Raw genomic sequence first — 21158 nt, 5'->3', positions numbered from 1 at the left:
ACACTACTGTTGACCAGAGTAAGAAACAGAACAAAACCACTTAAGACCGAAAAGTGAAAACAGGCAGTTAAATACATGATGCGAATTTGTGTATATAGTTCTAATACTGTAACTGCAGCAGAAAATTAAATGCTGTTAAAAGATGAAGAGCAAATAAACTTTCAGGAACAGTACAGTAGTCCTAAAGCTTAACTACCATCACTACATATAGAAACCATCTGCAAAAGTAGAGTCCCTAGCTCAGTTTTTATCTTAATATATTCAGTGTCAAATACAGCTTTTTCTCTGGCAAAATCCTTATTATCTTTACTTACACATGACTTATGCTATTGTAAGTAACTTACTGGTATATGATAAAATGTCATCAGCATAAATTGATCTTGCAATAGTAAAATATCAGGTCTTCAAGAGTTGGGGAAATAAGCAAGTGTTCTACTGCTAAAAGCTTACTGTTACTGTTGTTTTTCTTAGATTTACTTTTTTGAAGCATGTAATAGTGATTTAAAAACTGTATTATGTGCAAGTCCAACTTTAAATGCAGAGTTTACTTATGACTTCATTGTACTCCAGTAGGTATTTGTAAACAAGGATATATTTCACTCTTGTATATGTTTATTTAGTAAACAGAGTTTAACAAATATACCTGAATATGTGAGGCTTATTAGCAAATAAGATCCTGAGCAACTGCTGTGCTCTTTGCAAATACTGTCATGGTATTTTAATTTTATTTATTTATAAGTACAACCACAAGGATAGACTATCTGGATCTTAATCTCCTAAATAATATGGGGAATAGGTGAGAAAAAGTTTTTTAATTGCATCTGGCACTATAAAACTGTTAAGCAGTTAAACTAATTCCACATAAATTCTAGAAACCTTGCAAAAATGCTTTATTTCAAAAAGCCTGACCCTGCACCCTGGAGTTCAATGCTTTGCCACAGATCTTTTACTGGGAACTTGGCAGGATTCAGGACATATTCTCACAGGCATAAAGGAGCATAACCATACTGTAGTGCTCCTTTAATATATATATTTCCCCCACCTCATCCCACACCCCCCAGTATAAATCACCTTGCAGAATCTCTACTGCATATTGGCTGGAGAAGTGACTCGTATTGAGCTAATTTCATTAAAATGTGTTTTTAAATCTTCCCATAAATTTTATGCAACCTTATTTCTGTGAATATTAGTTACTCAACCAGCTGAAATAATGTGAAGAAGCCTGCAGTTTTGGTTATCAGCTTGATTATTTGTTAGGTAGAGAAGGATGCTACAGAATTCAGCTACTAGACAGCTCACCCTAGAATGCCAGAGGTTAAGGTTCCTGTTCATGTCTCTAGTTAGAGAAGAACACAGACTCAAACCAGGCAGTGTCAGCTGTATCACAGCTGAGACCCTTAACTCTTCAACCAGTCTGTGGTGATTGTCCAAACACAAATTGCAGGGGGCAGCATTTGCTCTGGTTTATACATTTGCTGTTTGCAAGGGAGGGACCTGGTAGCAAAGAATACAGGATGTGAGGCCCCTCTCATAAGTTGACACAACAAGCTGAACTGTGGGATAAATTGGCTGTGCCCACCTACAAACCTGTAGATGATTAGAACTTGGCAGCTTTTTAATTGTTGCTTAAATTTTTGACCTGAGCATCTAAACCAATGAATATGTACTTTTGAGGATTTGTGCCAAAGTCTTTAGAAAAAGACCTACAGGAGTGAGACTTAGACAGTTAGTAAAGTTGGTCTAACTCAAAGCAGTTAATGCTGAATCATTTTTCCTAATCTCAAAAAATGCCAAAGGACAAAGGAATTCAGCAGCCTGGACAAGCTGCTGCTGTGGTAAGATGGTGTTAAAATGACACTCTGCTAAAATGTCATCCTTAGGAGCAGTGTTGGAACAAAGCTGGTCTTCACAGCTTCTGTTTCAAGCTTAATAAAGCTTTATATGCCCTTGGTTTTGTCCATGTTTATCAGATCAGTTGCTTTAGCTTAATAAATATGCAAGATTTTCATTTTCATGCTACTCACCACAGAAAAGACATAACAGATACCACTCTGCTAAATTTGATGCAGACTTTTACGTATTTGGAGGCTGTTATTTTTGCCTCTGGTCTTTTTCTTCTTAGACTAAACAACCGCAGCGCTTTCAGGTTTTCATTCTGGGGCTTGTCTAGTGTTTTCATCCTAGGGTTTTCCAAATGTCTGTTCATGTACTTGGGGCACTATTCTAGGTTTTCTTTAACTGGATCTCACCTTCCTTGCAGCACAGTGCTGGATCTCCAGCTGGGTGGTTCAACAGGGCTGAGGATAGCAAAAGGACATCTTCCTGCATTTTACAGGTTGTTCTTCCATCTCAGCATGATGTTTGACTTCTTTTACAACCATGCAACATTTTGACTCCTATTCAGAAAAAAACATCCTGGTTTGGAGGTGTTTCTCATTGCTTTCAGCATCCTGCCATCTTCATATTCAATAAATGCACTCTATTGCATGCTCCAAGTCTCTCATGGACACAAAAAATTCTGAACCACAGACAGAGCCTTAATAATTCAATGTACACTTTGTCCATATAAATCGTTTACTACCATCTAAGCATAGGTCTTCATGTCCTTTTGTACTGGTTTACTATTTTTATCAGAGTTGTGAACAAAGAAGCGTGTGGCAAAATGTAGTTCTTAGAAGAAACAGTGTAGTTTGGATTAATTTATTCTGCAGTAAATCTAAAGTGCACTGCTTTAATCATGTGGACAAAGTAAAAAGCACTGCAATTTTTTTTTTCATCTTAGAAGTCAAATGCTTGAAAGTTTTTCTGTGAAATTGCAAATGTCAAGCATTGTCAGGGCTTAATGGAAGAGCTCCATGGAATGGAGAGCTCCTCTGAGATGCTGATATTAATAATTGAGCTAATGGTTCATTCCTTTCTTTTACACTACCCAGCACCCAGTCACTCGAAGGGAAAGGGGCCATGGCACACCTTCAGTCCCTAGAGCTGCATGTCATTCTGCATGACCTCACTGTTCATTACTGTTAATTTCATGTGTTTTAATTTAAAAGTCAAATATTTGCTTTTAAGTGAGCCAAACCTATCTTGTTTGATTTTATTTTCCTTCTTACTGTCCTTGTTTGAGTTAGAACAGAGCTAACCCAGTTCAGTGATTTTACTTTTCAGCTCAGCCTTTTCTAAATGACCACACTTTCTGAAATGAACAGCATGTTTTTGCAGACAGTGTCTGCTTCTAGCAGTGATAACACTCAAAGTTTCTAGTCAGCACCAAGAACTGGTATGCAGAACAAGGTCACTCAAATCTTGCGTGCCACATTGGCAGTGCAGAATAAAAGGTCGCACCTGCAGGGGGAGCAGACAGTTCAGGTGACTCTAAACTGACCAAGGTAGTATTCTATTACACATACCTCATATTCATTATAAAGCTGAGGAGTCAAGAGGGTCAAGCTCTCTTTCTTCATTGGCCAGCATCTGAGGAGTACTCTGTCCATTCACGATCCTGATCCAAATCCATGAGTTCCTGAATCCAGTTCCAGAACCCAGCTCCTGAATGAGTTCCTATGTGACCTGGTATAGGTGATCCTGCTTTGGCAGGGGGGGTGGACTGGATGATCTCTTGAGGTCCCTTCCAGCCTCATACATTCTGTAATCCAGTTTCCACTGAATCCAGAAGTCTAGAATCTGGGACTTCTGCCACAGCATCAGTGGTGACAGTAGTTAACTGACACCAGGCAAGCTGGGCTTGTGTATATTCCATTTTATTGTTGTTTTCATTAAAGTAGTTTTAGTTTTCTTTTTCAATTCTTAACTCTCTCTCTCTCTTATTCCCTTCTTCCCCTTTGGGAAGGGAGTGGGGTTAACAGAGAGTGTCTTTCACTTGTTTAGTGGCCAGCCTAGTTCTAACACTTGATAATCACACACTAAAATGGATTTAAATCCATTGATTTCACCAGCTTTGAGTTTGTTCTTAAACCGCTGTTAGAAGATTAATAAATCACTTTAGGTAATTAACTGCTTCATATTATTTCTGCACTGTGTTACAGTGTTTAAACTTTTATGATGAGATGTGTTCCCTTGGCAACTTAATTTGCTTGAAAAGTGTTCAGTGATTTTTTTCATGTAAAACAATTTCCAGGAATGGAAGACTTGACATTGTTTGCACTGGAAAGAAAATGCAACTGGAGTTTCTGACCATCTCAGAATGACAATGAATCTGGTTACAGAAATGCTGAATTAAAAAAAAAAAAAAAAAGGTAGTTTGCTACATCTGAAATAGTATAAAAAGAAAACTCCAGAATACTTCAGAATACTTTCTGGATATTTAGAGGAGAGAAACTGCATCTTTCTTTGCACACACAAAAAGTGCAGAAACATCCACCAAGCCAGTCATTTTGAAGCTGTATGAAAGACTTTGTCCTTAAGCAGGGCAATTTACATATGGTCATGCTAGGATGATTTGTTTTTAAAAAAAACAGAGGGAACATAACTGAAATCCAACCAACCAAAGAAAAGAACAATAACATTATCCTGGCAAAAGATTTTAGTTCCTACAGGTGTAAAGTATTGTTAAGAGTGTCAGAAAGAAAAAAAAAAAAAAAGTAATAATGGCAATGCTAAATGACATGAAAATTATAATAAACATAACTCTGGGATCCTCTCTTTGAAATGTAGGTGTATACCACTTCTCCTGCAGAGGAACAGCACCAGGAATATGCATTTCTTGTGGCAAAATGGTTTTATACTCTAGATGTGTGGAGCTGACTTGTAAGCTATCATATTTTTCTCCTGCGCATGTCTCTGTGTGTGTGCGTGCAGGTGCATACATGTATACATACTAACACAAGCGCCTCAGAGTGGTCTGTTAGCTCACCCTGTTCAAGTTCCCCCTTTTAAGGACATGATGCCCCACATGTCTGGAGCAAGAGCTTATGTGTTATTCAAGTCAAGCCTAGTGCACAGCTCATGCATGGGGATGGGGTCATGGTGCCAGGCACTGTCTGTCTACCTGTCACACCAAAGAAGTGGGCATGTAAATGTTCCTGTGACACAATTTCATGTGCCTCACTTGTTTATTTCTCTCACAGTGACAGTCCTCTGGTTTTTCAGGTCAGTGTGTGTGTATGTGTGGGTGTGCATGTGTGCCTCCACAGAATGTCTCGGGTGTCTTAGGCCACCAGGACAGGGTATGTATGTGCCTATCAACAGGATTTGTACCAGTTCAGTAATAAGTCCCATGTATTTTAGGCTAGCACATGTGTCTGTCAAACTTCAAGCGTGCCTGCCTGTGTTCCTCTGACCAGAGGGTGGATGTTTGTGTCTTGTGACCTGTCTTGGACAGCCTGTGTGCCTGCCCTTCTCTGTCTGTTACATATCATAGGGTATTCTGAGTGTCCCTGTGCACATCAAACTACTCCATGTGTGCAGTATCTGTGTGTCTGATGGTATCAGTCCTAAAGGCCTCAGAACAATGCCTGTACTTTGCGTCTCAGTGTTGTGAAGCTCAGCCTCGAAATGCTTCAGGACTCTCTGCCTGAGTGATGCAGGCACTGTGCCCATCACCACCAGTGCATGGGTCTGCCTCAATGTGTCACTGTCACACACACCTCAGCACTGCTCGTGTCTCACAGTGAGAGTCATGTACCTCACGACTGCAAGTGTAGATCCCCGACACAGCCCCACGGGCCTCAGACCACCTTGATAATCACACACCTTGGGCCTGTGTGTTGTGTGTCCCCATCCCACAGCTGTGCACCTCAGACCCGTGTCAGCAGCATAGCCACACGCCTCAGACCCATGCCAGTGACACCACTACACGCTTCAGATCCTTGTGTGTGTGACCCAGCCCCGCGTGACCCAGCCCAACATGTCTGTTCGTCTGTGCCACAGACTTGGCTGCCTCAGACAAGCGTGTAACACAGGCCCAAGTGCCTCCGAAGTACCCAACAGTGCCAGACCACCAATGCCGCGCAGGCAGCTGTATGGGTAGGGCGGAAGCTGTCTATGCGAGCACGACCAGGCGGGGCGCCCGAAGCCGGCGGGGCAGCCGGGTCCGCACGTCAGCGCGCCGCGCGGGGCGGGCGGTGGCGGCGGCGCCGTTAAAGGCCAGCGGCGGCGCGGGCAGCGCTAAACGGCCTGGGCTCGGCGTCGGAGGGGGAGTGAGGCACAGCGAGGCAGCAGCGACGGCTCCAGTCATCCACTTTCCCAGTCACCATGTCGGGCACCCGGGCGTCTAACGACCGCAGCAGCCATCCTGGCGGCGGGCTCAAGCGGGCGCGCAGCGAGCCGGGCGGTAACAAAGTGACGGTGGTGCTGGGGGCACAGTGGGGCGACGAGGGCAAGGGCAAGGTGGTCGACCTGCTGGCCACCGAGTCGGACATTGTGTGCCGGTGCCAGGTGGGTGCCGGGTCGAGCCGGCTCTGGCTGCCGCTCTCCCTTGGCCCTTCCCCGCCCTGTTTCGCGCTCCTCTCGGGCCCTGCTTCACCCCCTGCTGCCCTCAGCCCGGTGCCCGCCGCTTCAATCTCCTCTCCCCTCAATCCAGCGCCGCTTTCCCCTACGGATCTCTTCTCTGCCGTGCTGCTCTGCCAAGCCCCGTTTCCTTCCGCCTGCCTTTATCTTTTCGCGCTCTTTGCTCCTTGTTCCTCCTCCCCGTTCTCTCGCAGAGCGCGAGTGTACCCCGTTGGGCAGCCATGTGCTTCCCACACGCCTCCCCCCAGCCCTCCCCGCCTGCGCCTCGAAATGCCACTCGGAAAGAAAAAGCCTTGTGCTATAAATATAAATAGCTGACCCTTCACAATAAGTGACACAAGATCCCGAGGTGCTGGCTGGCGGGGGGGCTGCTGCCTTGGGCGGGGCGGGCGACGCTGGCGGGGCCGTTGCCTGGGGAGGGTGACCCGGCCGGCCGAGGCCATGCTCCGGGCGTTTCCCGGCGCTGGGTTGTCATGGAAAGCGAAGCCCCATCGCCTGGGGTGGGGTCAGTTGCTTGCAAGGCTATAACGCTGCCTGTCAGGGGCTTGTTGCTTTTCCGGGGGGGAAAAAAAAAAACCGACTTTAAGAAGACCTGCTGCTGATAAACATCCAGAGTTTTCCAAAGTTTTACTGCAGGGTTTGGCTTTGATAGATAGGTTGTGCTCCATGTAAAACGCCTGGAAGTGTATCTTAACTTGCTTTTTCCACGTTACTCATGTACCTTTGAAAAATATTTTATGTGGAAGTACATGATTTAAGCAGTTTGGAAAACCCTTTGCTTTTATATATATCTTAAAGTGATATATTTGCCTAGTATAAAAGAACTGTTCAAACATTAATTGTGAACATATTCGACTAATATACAACTAATTATCCTTTTATTTGTCCCTGTAAACTGACCACGCTGATTAGTAGTCAGCTTGTTGATAGTCAGCTCAGTTGGTACATACCATGGAATATAGACTATAAAAGCATGACAGCTACTGAAAAGCTACAGAACTCTTTGAGGTGATAAATCCAAGAACAGTATGTAATTAAGTATATTATGTAAATAAATGTCATGCAAGCTAAATATTTAGAATGTAGAGGAAGTGTTTTCAATTGGGATGTTAAACTCCCAGGATCTTTATTCACCTTGGGAAGAAGTTTCCCTGCAAAAGTTAGCTAATGAATATGTATTATCAGGATTGTGGCTGCTTTTCCATCTTTACTTCCCCTATCCCTTCAGTAATTTGTTACTAGGAATTTAAACAACTCTTATAATTGCTTTGAGAAAACCTAAGAGTTTTAGCTGAGGAGTGGTATTTCATATAGGCCCCAGTCAAATCATGCTCCTCATGGGTTTACTGTTATTATTCCAAGAAGTCAGATTGATTCATTTTAGACCAGATTTGAGAGATGCCCTAAGGCTGCTTTCCAGAGGGATTTGCCGTCCATCCAGAGAACTAATTTGCAAGCATGACCCCCAGGTGCAGCCTCAGAATACCCTTTGACGGATACAGGACTCTGCATGCATGAGCATGCCAGAAGGGTTAGTGTGCTAACAACAGGCTAGGCAGCTTAGATGGTTTATTATGCTGCTGGGCACATCTAGATCATCTTTCTGTAGCCTGATGATGAGATTGGGATGGATGGAAGGCAGGTGGACCTGGGAGAGTTCTGGACTAATGTCAGAATAGTGTTCTCCGATAGACATGCACATACATCCTATGTATGAGGCTACAATACACTGACTTAATGGAATTGTCTTCAGGATTAGAGTTTAGGGAAGAATATAAAACATTGGAAAGAAAAATTAGAGTAATTATTTTTTAGTAGCAAAAATTATCCAACTTTAGTGAGAAGTGAAGGGTTTTTAATACTCTTAAGCAGGGGGTTGTGTATTTGGTGATTTTGAGAATGCTTTCTGAAAATGTCACTGTAATGTCATTTCATACTTCCAGTGACAATCATGCAAGAAGACAACAGTGCATGATTTTTGCCTCGGTTAGAATTCAGATGAGTCTGTTAAGGGTTAGTAAACATATGCACATATCTAAGCATGTGAACAGTATCGATGGGGTCTCTCAGTGTGATAATGGTAGGCCACTAACTTACGGGTGTAATAATTTTGAGAGAGACTTCATTAATTCTGTGTACTGTCATGGAAAAGTCAGCATTTGGACCAGAATGTTGTTGGTTTTTGCGTTCCTTCTGGAAACTAAGAAAATATTTCTTAGCACAACAGCAGTTGTGTCCTATAAGATTGCTTAAACAAGAAATGCTCAAGGTCTCCCTAATTGGAGACTTTAGAGAAAGTCCCATCAGGAATTTTATGTTTTGGAATGTGATTGACAAGGTTATTTCTGGTCCACTCCATTTTCTGAGACATTGATAGAAATGATGTTTTAACAGCTTGTTTTAATTCTCAATGAAATGAAAACTAGGAAAGGAATGTCTGAAAGGGAGATGTTTATATCTTTTAAAAAAATGTCTCAGATTAATTCTTCATCAAAGTAGGGTATTCTTTAAGATAACTTCTTTTTTTTAAAGTATTTTTTCCTCTCCTGAATGAGAATTTAAATTCAGGGCCAAATTTGTGTTGAAGAGCTTTCTCAAAATAGTAGTTCTCTAATATTTCTGTGAAAGGAAATTATTTGCATTGAACACTTCTCAAGTATTTTTAGTGTGTGGATTTAATGAGATGCCTGTGACAGCATAATTGCTACAGAGGAAATAAAATGCTGTTTCCCTGAATATGGAACAAAAGTCAAGAAGGCAGATGGGAACAAGAAATTCTTCACAGGCACAAATCCTTCGTACCTCTTTTGAAGCTTCAAATAGGTTAAATAAAATTCTGCATTAATACCCCAGCCTCTTTAATTTTCCTGAGCCTTCAGAATTTAATTTCACATGAACTGAAGAGTTTCAATTTGTTGGTCATGTTTTTGCAGTCTTTCTCAATACTTACCACTATACTCTATAATTAATTTTTCATGTTAGTTGCACTCTCATATTTAAATTATGTCACATATTTCATCTTGGTGCACCTGAGGTAGTTGATTTCATTTCACCTATGTACTTGACACATTCTTTGTGAAAGAGGATGTTTCAATAAGGGTGAAAAATCTCTGGATATTATCATAGATTATGCTGACCAAAACTTGGCACAGGCTGCTTTCATTAAAATACCAGATACACAGGCACACATACTCATGTAAACAAGCAGAAAAAGTATTTCTAAATAAATGAGTAACAACAGGTAGTTTAGGGCTGTTAAAGGACTGAGTAGGTTTGTCTGAGCTTGGGTTGTTAATAGATAACATCAAGAATGTTTTTCCTCTAAATTACTCTTTCAGCAGGCAAAGGTATGCATAGGCAGAACAAAAAAGGCTAATATTTCTTGTGGCCTTCTGAGGCATAGAACCATCCCATTATACTGTTCAACACATTCAATCCTTGGTGTATTTTCAGGGTGGGGTACTATCAGAGATCAGCTGCCAGCATTTAATTTTGTTGCTTCAGGTTTTGTGTGTTTGTTTAAAGCTTTTAATTGGTAGAGTATCAGGCATAAACAGGGAACTTTGTTTTTTGCCTAGCTGCTTAGCATGTTGTCATAGAACAGGAAGTCTTAATGTAATCTCAAGTAATTTGGACAGGTGTAACATACCAGTGTTGACATTGTTCAAAACACAGCTGAAGATCACGATTTTTTCAGTGCCATCTCTTGTTCCAGTTGTATGTTTCTTGCATCACCTCATATGTTGTGTGACTACCTTCAAAACTAAAGCTTGTGGATAGTTTATCTGGGGTTTAATTAGAAAATTTCTCATATCTGGTTTGGAGCATGATCAAACAAATAGTGAGCTGTCACAATTGCTGAGGTGATGTGCTTCCAGAGGCAGCATTTCAAGTTGATCTGTTCCTGAAAAGTCATGTATAGAGCTACTGTAGTAAGTTTGCAGTTAGCCGAGAACAGCTGGTGGTCATACAGTTCTAGCTGTTTCCTTAAGTGAAGACTATGTAAGATACACTTGTAATAATAAATATTCACTGAACATACTTACTGTGCAGGTCTGAGTGTGAATGGAAAAGGAAATAGTGTGAGTTGTCATATGTTCAGTAGACTAGTCATGAGGCACTTTCTCTTTTCTAAATTAGGTGTGTACCAAGAATGTCTAGGAATTCCTGTTGTAATGGGGGGTAAACAATTTTTTCCTTTCCTGATGAAGTTTTCTTGTGCAATAAATATTTTTGCAATAAAGTAACCAAAAGCACTGTAGGAAATTGCCCCAGAGACAAATCAGTAAAAAAATTGAAGGGTAGAAAAGAGGAAAAAATTTTCTAAAACCACAGTGTGAAAGATGGAAAAAATTCAACTAGTAAATTAGCAGAGCCCCTGTGATAATAATCATTGCCTGCAGTGGGGTTGATCTTGATTACTGGCACAAATGCATTCTGAAACCAATGACAATGATTCAGCAGCAGGGGCTATTCCAAGACAGTTTAAGATTTTTCAAGCCTTCATTTGGCACTGCTGTTCCAGTGCTGCCAATGCTGGATGTGTCAGATCTGTGACACTTGTAGCGTCTGGAAGTCTGGAAAGAATCTGCCTGATGTTATCAGCATTCCCTTAAGAACTGGCATTGAAGAAACAACACCAAATTGTAGGAGTGTTACTGCAAAAAGAAGAGCTGTTACTAGATTTGTTAAGCTTCTCATATTAATGTGCTTTTATTTTTCACTGAATATGTGATTACTTCTTAAAACACTTTCTCTGTCCAAGTCAGTATGCTTTCAAGTTAACAATTGCTTTCATTTTAGAAAGAGATCGTCATCTGATCTCTTTAGATAGATGCAAAAATACTATAGTTAATACTGAAGAAAAGCCAAAGAGGTTGAAAAGGTAACAGGAAAAAAAACTTGCTGCTAAAGGTCTTTTCTGGTTGGGTAATTTGCAGTTATTTGCCCAAAGAGATTTAATCAAGTCATACACCAAGGACGTTGCATGGCCAGTTTTCTAGATGTAGTGAGTGTTAATAAATGCAATTGAGAGGGGATGACCAATAAGAAAAGACAGCCAGATTTTTGGTTTGAGATACCATTACAACATTAGAGAAGGGGTAAGGGGACATCGCAAACATGATACGAATCACTGTTGTGTATTACTGCCAGTTTCCTTTTTTCTTGTTCTAGTGTTTTAATGAATGCAAAGTAAATTACATACATACTAGAAGTGGTACTGTGAGGAATGCCATGTACTGTGGGCACTGATGTAATAATGAAAACCAAATATGGCAGAAATGCCAGACAAGAAGTTTTTCTCAGTGGTTTCGTGCAAGACTGGATGACTTCTTTGTGCCTCTGTTGAAACTGACATGGCAGGGATAAGCAGCCACCCATTGTTGTGACAGTCCCTCCTGCTCATGGGTTGCTGGAACTGTTTGCAATAGGGATTAAATTAGTGCAGCTTTATGTGATGATTACGTGGAGCTACAGGGGCTTGTTGGCTGGTGTTTTTCTGTCTGTATCATATGTTGGTATCTTTCAGGGAGATACTACCCAGATAGTATAATTTCTGCCTATAGTATGTGAAGACTTTAATCTCCTTCTGGAGACTGACCTTGGCATCATGAGTGTGCAATGACTGTAGGACTGTAATTTTTTTATTTCTCTAATATTTGAGAATGAATCCCATTTCCATGTAAATTCATAAAAGCTTTTTTCCCTGAGTAATTTTTTTTTCAAGATTTCCTCCAGAAAAAGCAGGTAGGCTTTATTTCACTATTTGGCACAAGAGAATGTTCATTAAGTACAAGTTGTTTCTTTAGTTAGAATAAAGTTCACCTGTTCAAAACTGAAAGTTTTTTTTGTAGCAACTTACCACTTGAAAAATGATTTGGATAAAATATTTTATATTTTGCTTATACATGCTACACAATCGTTTTAGGCTTTAGAACAACATAGTGACATTGCTATTTTAAACTAGCCTCTCCTTTGGGCATCAGTGAGATCATCTCAGGACCACCAGGATTATAAATACTGTGTGAGAAGGTCAGGTTTAAAGTTTCCAAATCTCTGTAAGAAAGCAAGCTTAATTTTCAATCCCCCTTATAAAGCCTGATGAATGTATTATCCTCTACAAGTATCAAAAGAAAGCAGCTGGAAATTAAATTGAAATGACATCTGCTCCATTTCATGCCTGTTGTAACTTGCTAGCTGTTGTTGTTTACAGATATAAGAAAAGTTATGTTCATATCCTGGGATCCTATTACTTCCAATAGGAGTATACCTACACGTCTTCATCTTTAATCCTCTTTTCTGAGCAGACATGTCTCAGTTTCTAGATTTGATTTCCTTTTATTTAGTATTCTGCTAACATTAGTCAGTATTGCATTTGCTACTATATCATTTTCTACCAACATACCTTGGATTTTTTTTTCCATAGTCTTCTGGAGTCAAGTCTGTTTTGTTGTAGTGATCTGTCATAGCAGATTGGTTCTGCATGGTTTGACAAGACTTTAAACTCAGTTTGTTAGAATTACTAGAGTTTGATTGTTTAAGACCTGAGCTGAATTAGGTCTTTTCCAGGTACATTTTTCAGATACTTGTGAAGAAGCATAACAGCAGTACAGAGAGTATTCATATAAGTTAGTCACCTTTCATTTAAGTAAAGGAAAAATACCACAGTATTTGTGCAAAATGATGTAAGCATCAGGGGTTTTATTATCATGTTAACTATTTGAGGTGGTGGAGTCACCGTCCCTGGGGGTGTTCAAGAGGGGACATGGCACTTCGTGCCATGGTTTAGTAGTCATGAGGTCTTGGGTGACAGATCGGACTTGATGATCCTTGAGGTCTCTTCCAACCTTATTGATTCTATGATTTCTTGGCTTTCATGGGAATTCAGGATTTTAAGAGATCACTATTTTAATTAGGAAGTTTGGATCCTGTGGATTTAGTTCTATGAGAATGTGAGAAGGGACACAGCAGGAACACTCTAGAACAGATGCAGGAAATGGACATAGCAGTTCTGTGCAGCTTTTCTGAAACTTGCTGCAAACATTCTTTGGGAAGAACAACAAGGCAAACTACATTTGGCTGATAATGATTGGTATCAGAAAACAAATACTTGAAATTCACTCCAGCTCTTTTTCACCACCATAGCTTTAAAAATTATTGCCTCCTCAGTTGTTCTGGTCTAAGTATGTTTCTGATTATTTCCTAATCCATCCCTCTCCATTGACTGGGATTAAAAAAAGTGTGATCCATTTCTTGGAACTGAGTTGTGGTGAGTTCAGTGCAATTGGGCAGTAATTTTACTAAAATTATCAAGACAAAACTTCCAGTAAAGGAAATTATTACAGGTAGTTATGGCAGAAGTCTCCCAGCTGGTGTGTACAGCAGTTCCAGTCCTCTGACTAAAGCTTTCACACACAGGTGATTCTGTGACATTGTGTCTAAGGGTCTGAGTGTTCAAAGCACTTAATGTCCTGCCATAATTTGTGTGTTGGATTAATTTTTTTAAAAACAATCCAGCAATGTTCTAAACTTATTTGCATAGTGTAAATCAAGGCAAATATCAGGAAAGGCAATGGATTTGTGTTTGTTATTGTAAAGTACATGTCAAAGGCTGTCGTGCTGGTAACACATTTATTTAATACCTTTATTCAAGTTAGCTTGTGGCAGTACTAATGTAAGTTAGAAATGGCCACCATTAGTTAAATTGTAGAGACAATTTCTCTAACAGTGTTCTTTCTTGTTTGCTCAGAGTCACTTAAATGCTATAAAGGAAAGAAAATCTTTCAGTCTAGATAAGAAAACTGAAGTATTTTGTAGTGTCTTTTTCATAATACAATGAAAGGCTTGCAGATGGAGTTGAATTTCACAAAATGTTTTATTGATGGAATTAGTAGAGCAGGGACACCTGGAATGAAAAGAGATAGTCGGGGATCATAGCATTTGTTTTCAGATGCAGAGTTCCTAAACTGCTGGTTTGTATTGGTGTCCCAATTCATAGGTTATAAATTCATAAATCAATGTCAGAGGGATTCGTCTTGTAATCTTGTCTGAGTACCAAGGACACAGTATTCTAGTAGCAGTAAGGCCACTGCCAAAAGAAGAGGTAATACAATCTCTCTACTCCTACTTCATATTCCTGTTTATACACGTGAGGTTCCTTAGGCCTATCGGCCAGTACAGATACCATGTTCAGACACCTCTGCACGTTTCCTTGCATAAATGTTTTCTATCTAAATTCTGGCCTACCTTTTTTATTCTAATTCATTGTTTCTAAACCTAGTCATGGTATTTTGTACATTTACTGCATATACCAGTTGGCAGAGGAGCTCCGAGTGCCATGCGCTGATGGTAGACCACTCAATGCTTGTGTTTGCTGCAGATCTTCAGTAACTAGTATCTCCTTTTTTCCCCATTGTATTGATTAACATTGTTAACAGGAAAGGAGTGAGAAGTGATCAGAAACATACCTGTTTCATGTTCAAGGTGGAGTTTGAAACTATCATTGGATTTTAAGGCATTTTATACGTTGTGGGAAACATTGAGAAAATGAGATGCCCTTAGCAGTGGAAATCAGCAGAGCATCTGGAAATGCTCCTCTCTCATGTACAGAATGCAGCCTGCTGTATACTACTCAGCTGACAAGACCAGGCAGAAGCATACCTGAACATCAGGACACATTTCGTTCCCATTCAAATACCTATCACAGGCTTAGCTGAGAGGACAGAGTCCATGCTGTAGGTACTGAACACAGGATGGTCCTGTGCAGGAATGCATCCAGATGGGTCTTAAAAATCTCCAGAGAAGGAGGCTCCAGAACCTCTCTAGCGAGCCTCACTGCTGCCTTGAATAGAAATTCTGTTTCTATCTTGGGATGTTTTAACTGCATTGTTTAAAAACAATGTGGAACAAAACACCAGCCTTTAAATGGCTGAGCATTTTGGAAGGTGATTTTTTTTTTTTTCTTTTTCATAAGTTCTACCAAAAATATAGCAGCTATATGTTCTCTGCCAGCCACTCATTAACTCCCTGAAAGACAGTGTTTAGATCAGTCTACAGTTGTTAATGCAGGCAAGATGTAATAGCTTCTCAGTTTACTGTATTGATGCAGTTCTTGTTTTCTTGTAATCAAATTATGTTACCTCAGTGCAAGAATCCAATATCACAAATAAATCACATAAAAAGGCTGGAAATGCATTTTCTTTTTAAATTAACTTAGTGTACTGACAAAATACTATGGTTTATGAAGTAGCTTAATTCCTCTAACTCTTTCCAGTACTGGGACAATATGTAACTTTAGAATAGAATTAACCAGGTTGGAAAAGACCTTTGAGATCAAGTCCAACCGATCATCCAACACTACCTAATCAACTCAACCATGGCACCAAGCGCCCCATCCAGTCTCTTCCTAAACACCCCCAGTAATGGTGACTCCACCACCTCCCTGGGCAACCCATTCCAATGGCTAATCACTCTGAAGAACTTCCTAAACCTCCCCTGGCACAGCTTGAGACTGTGTCCTCTTGTTCTGTCACAGGTTGCCTGGGAGAAGAGACAAACCCCCACCTGGCTACAACCTCCCTTCAGGTATTTGTAGACATCAATAGGTCTCCCTTGAGTCTCCTCTTCTCCAGGCTAAGCAACCCCAGCTCCCTCAGCCTTAAAATCTTCCAGTTTTTATCTGAGTCCAACGGAAACATGCTTTCAAAATAAATTGCAAATAAACCAAAACCCAACAAAACCAAACCTCAGCACGTAGGATTACTGTGCTCTGACAGGCTTCTTAGATTGTTGAATATAAACTGTGTTGCTGGTGGTCTGTCGGCTTCTAGAAGAAAGGAGGCATAGCTTGCAGCACCACACGGTAATAGAGCTTTTCTTAAGTATGCATAATTTCAATGTATTTTGCCTAATGCTGTTAATAGAGCTTTTCAAAGTTGATAACTGATTTTTAAATTTTATTTGGCACTGCAGATCCTTCCAAAAGGCTGAATACTTATTTTCCACTGCAGGCTATGAGTGATTTCAGTGAAAATTATTTTTCCTCAGCTGCCTGATTTAAGTGGAAAGAACTTCAGCACCTAGCAAATTTTGTTAGAAATAGGCATTTATCTGCTCTGAAACTTTAATATAGTTGATACGAAGGACCACAGTGGTGCACAGCAGATTTTGTGAAATGGGTCTGAATATTAAATGGAAGCTCAGTATGCAGAGCTGCATTTGAAGTGAGGGCCCAACAGACACCAAAGGCCTCTTGGTCCAAGTGGAAGAATCCTGAGGGTCCAGAGAATGCTGTCACCAGCTGTGTTAGTGTTGACACCATTTTAATGGAATAATATTTGATGAAAAGAGGGGAACTTCCATGGTTGCAGTGTACCATGGTAGTTGACTGCATTTTCAGCCATGTATTCTTCAGATTAAGTCCATGCAACCTTTTAGGTTCCCCTCATACTTCATTAGCCAAAGAAATGGCTCATACAGATCCTTTCAGAATTCAAAATTAGAAAAGAAACAGATATCTTTAATATCTGATTAGGCTACCAATGTGCTGCTAGCTCATCTGTGAAACTGTACATGAGAAATTACTGAGATGACCAGACAGTAAACAAAGTATCTCATCAGACCAGTGATGTGTTTTGCAAACTTGGCCATGTCTATTGGGCAATTCTTACTTGTAAAAATTGAAATAATTGAGCTGTAAAAATATACTTGGAAGACACTTCTTTAGGAAACGCAGACCCAACGTGAGCAGTGCACAAAACCAGTTCCAGAGTTGTCAGTGCTACCTTTAAATTGAGAAATGCTCTCTTTTAAGGTGTGTCACTGAATTCTTGAACTATATTACCATCAAGAGTGGATTCAGTGATTTTTTTTTATCCTATGTTTCTGTGCATCAGCATTTTTTTATGCCAGCTTTCACAGCTAATTGATTAGTGTTTCTTTTTAAGCATTTGCTAAAGAAAGAGACAGCATTTGGGTTTCCAAAAGCATAAATCATATTTCATAAATATTCTGGTACTGCTGTATCCCACCTCCTAAGATTTTAGGGTGCAAGAAACCATTTTTGATTGTAATTTAGTAGTGCCATTATCTCAGATTGTGGTTTAATTAGTTCATGTTGATTAAGAAGAGCAGATCATAACTACAGTATTAGTTACAATAAATACTTTTGAAGGAGCCTGGTTCCCCATTTTGTCAGGAAATGTGAAAGCTGTTGTTTGTAGTAGAGATTAAGTCAATGTTAAATTACTGAGTTAATTCTTAGTTTCCATTGTGTTCTTGCCTGTAGGCAAGTGGAAATGGAAAGTTGATTGTCTCAGAAGTTACTAGCTTCTTTCTCAAGAGTGATATCACTGTAACAACTAGTGGTTCAACCAGTTCTATCCATCCAGTCTCAGACCTCTGCTAGGTAGTTCAGTAACTTCAACTAGATTCAGGTTGCTACAACTGGCTTCTTAAATCTGGGAGGCAAGCTAAATACCCAAGATGGTTCTGCTTTCTTTGGGATTCTCCAGGCAAGTTATAACTCTCCATTAACAAGGCACTCAGTAGCCCTCAGCCCAAGTATGAGCAGCTACCCATCAGTTTGCTGAATCAAGTGAAATTTGTGTGTACCAGTTTTCCATTACAGCTTCTCCTGAGCTTTCCCTCAGTGGGTTATCTTTTTAAACTTCATTACTGAGGTCACGTCTTCCAAAACATGAGAATTAGTCATGTTACATTTAAAGACATAATTCTTATGTTTTCCTCCATCCCCCTCCTTAAAAAAAACTTGATTTTTTTTTTAATAACCAGTAGCTTTTATTTTCCTAATGTTGTGTATCATGTTTTTAAAAGGAATGTCAGTTTCCATTTCCCTGTATATTAAATGCAAACAGATGGGCAAATGAGTAAATGAAGAGTAAGTAAGGAAGAGTAAGAAAGGAAACTCTGGAAGAGCATGTCTTATGTTACTGATTTTTATCAGTGGCTATCCTTTCTCAGAGTTTTCATATACCAGCTCCACTGATTCAACCAGTACTCTTCATTATTTGCAAATTGCCAGTGACAGTCCCAGCTCCTCCTAGGAGACACTCTCATTCCAGACACTTCTACATCATTCAGACCATGTATCAATTCCACAAAGTCGTGATCCTCCCCTGACTCAGTGACATCATTCTGCTTCATAATTCTACACCGTCCTGATGATACCCTTCAGCACCCTAATTGTCAGGGCTGTTTTTACAATTCTACAGCATCTCAAACTGTAAGGTGGAAGAGAGCAATTACCTAAAACTTTAATGCATAAATAAAAAAAGTGCTCTTAGCAAATCCTCTGCTGAAAGTTTCAAGTGTTCAAATAAGATCATCAATCTTCATGTGTTTCTTTCTGTTGCAGGGTGGGAATAACGCAGGCCACACTGTCGTTGTTGATGGGAAAGAATATGATTTTCACCTATTTCCTAGTGGCATCATCAATCCAAAGGCAATTTCTTTTATTGGTAAGACAGTTTTGGAACTTAATAAAATAACATTACAGTGGTGGGTAGCTGCAGCCATATTTTGTAGTAGCAAGTGAAGAAAAACATATCGGTGACTGGCAGTCAGATTTGCTTTATTGTCAGTTTAGTTTCTGCTACTAGAAAATTGAAAATAGGAACCTTCTCTTTCTATCTTACTGCTCTTTCTTGCACTTCCTAGTAAAAGTTTGAATCCCACCCTCTACTTGCACACTCCTTTTATACTTTCAGAAATATATATGCTACTTTGAGGACACAACCTAGCACTTCAGCTAAATAAATAATAGAATTTAGTCTCGCATCTCTTTACTAGCTTTCAGAAAGAGGTTCCAAGATACGGGGCTCTGCTTGGAAAGCTATCATCCAGTGATAACCTTCACATTGACAGCTGTCTAAGGTGATGTAAAGATAGTTGATGAAGGTGACATCATAAAGTTTGCATTGCTTACTTGACATTAATCTTGGAAGTGATGGGTAAATTCAAGCCTTTTACTTGTGCAAAATCATGATTCTTTCTGACAGGAAACAATTTATATAGCATGTGCAAGAAATGAGTGTAAGTTCTAGTGAATCATGAAGTTTCAACTGTATTCCAATGGATGATTGAGATGTATGAAACATTTTGCTGCTAAATATGGGGCATTGCTTTCCAATGTAATCCTTTGCTAGTAAATACTATAAATTAAGTTATCCTAAATTTAGTCTGGGGTGTACTCTTAAATGTATTTCTACTATTCCCAAGGAACAAACAAGCAAATATTGAAGAAAATTCAAATATTGTCACGCAGGCTTGTCAGTGTTTTAAGGACACGAACTTCTTTAAGCATTTACCCGTGACCAATTGCAGCTGAAGTTATGGTGCAAAGTCCACCACCACACAGGCGAGAATCAGCTTACCTCAGCTGAGCAGGCCCAGCATTCACATCTAAGACAAGCAAGCTCTGTTTTTTCTGATTTTATTTTTTTTTTTGCAGGCTTGTAGCTGCTTACCCCAAATGAGAATTTATCAAAAGGTTCTCAAGATCACTTTGTTGGAAGTGCAAGAAACATAGCCTTATTTTTTAAATAAAATTTGAGACACCAAGTGGTTACATACATACTGGCTATTTTATTTCTTGCTTTAAAACAAATAATTTTATTTTCCCAAAGGTAATGGAGTGGTTGTACATTTACCAGGCCTGTTTGAAGAAGCTGAAAAGAATGAAAAGGAAGGTTTGTATCAAGCAATTTCTAACTTTTCTTTTTATCAGCAGCCACATTGAGGGTGTTTTTGAGCCTTTGTTTTTGATCCTAAATAGTCAGTGCAATAACATTCTGGATTTTAAACAATGAGAAAACCAGTATTTAAAATGCTGGATTGTGCTGTGGTCTTCAGACATTTTCAAAAGCAACCTTTTCATGGGTTTTCAGGGAGTTTTATGGCATTTGATACCACATTAGAAAAAGTATAATCCTTAAGAGCATGTTAAAGCTTCTGCTGACTCAAACTGAGATGGTTTAACCCAGAGTTTGTGTTCCTGTTTCTGTGCCCAAGTAATAAACCTTGTTGGTTGTGCTTTGAGCAAGGCTTTGAACCAGACGACCTTTTAAGGTTGGTTTATGATTCTCTCTAAGTTCTCTATTTTCCAAGGCACAACTGGTGTTTAAGTGATTTATCTTTCCTTAAATTAAGAATTGCATGTAAGCCACAACATTCTGCTGCTGTGAAGTGTGTCTGTCCATACTGACATGGAAAAAAATGAAAAAGTTAAAGAAAAACTGTTTCTTTTTTTTTTTTTTTTTCATTTTGTCCACAGTTTTCTTAATAAGAAACTACATAAATTAAAAGAAAGATAGGAAAACTAAAAGCAGATCTCAGAGTTTGGCCAGTGCAGCTGAAAACATGCTTTTCTCTGTATTTTCTGACAGGTTTAAAAGATTGGGAGAAAAGACTGATTATATCAGACAGAGCACATATAGGTACGTGATGATTGAAGGGGGGAAAGACCTCACAATGATTGCTTAGCTCCTGGTATTCAACTATATCATTGTTCCACAGAGCAGTTCTGTATTTAATTTAATACAGCTTCTTTATGTTGTGTATCTGAAGCATAATAAGGGAATTTGTATCTGCTAAAAAGTGATGTTTTACGTGTTTTCACAGTGTTTAGGGAATACCCATTATTTTCCCAAGGGGAGGCCTGTGCACTGTCAGTG

At 39.6% G+C, this 21158-nt stretch overlaps 1 protein-coding gene across 1 annotated transcript in view; it reads left to right on the top strand.

The window, feature by feature from the left end:
• Positions 1 to 6056: 6056 nt before the first annotated feature.
• Positions 6057 to 21158, top strand: part of ADSS1 (adenylosuccinate synthase 1) — a 28383-nt gene continuing 13281 nt past the window's right edge. Inside the window, exons 1-4 of the mRNA XM_054161771.1 lie at positions 6057 to 6393; positions 18842 to 18944; positions 20112 to 20174; positions 20871 to 20921. Coding sequence (XP_054017746.1) covers positions 6211 to 6393; positions 18842 to 18944; positions 20112 to 20174; positions 20871 to 20921 — 400 coding nt within the window. The 5' untranslated portion in view covers positions 6057 to 6210. The remainder of the gene's footprint in view (positions 6394 to 18841; positions 18945 to 20111; positions 20175 to 20870; positions 20922 to 21158) is intronic.

The sequence above is a fragment of the Dryobates pubescens genome, chromosome 5, assembly GCF_014839835.1.
Source record: "Dryobates pubescens isolate bDryPub1 chromosome 5, bDryPub1.pri, whole genome shotgun sequence".
Classification (NCBI taxonomy): Eukaryota; Metazoa; Chordata; class Aves; order Piciformes; family Picidae; genus Dryobates; species Dryobates pubescens.
The sequence above is the reverse complement of the archived record's forward strand: the minus strand, read 5'-3'. Positions and strand labels throughout refer to the sequence as shown.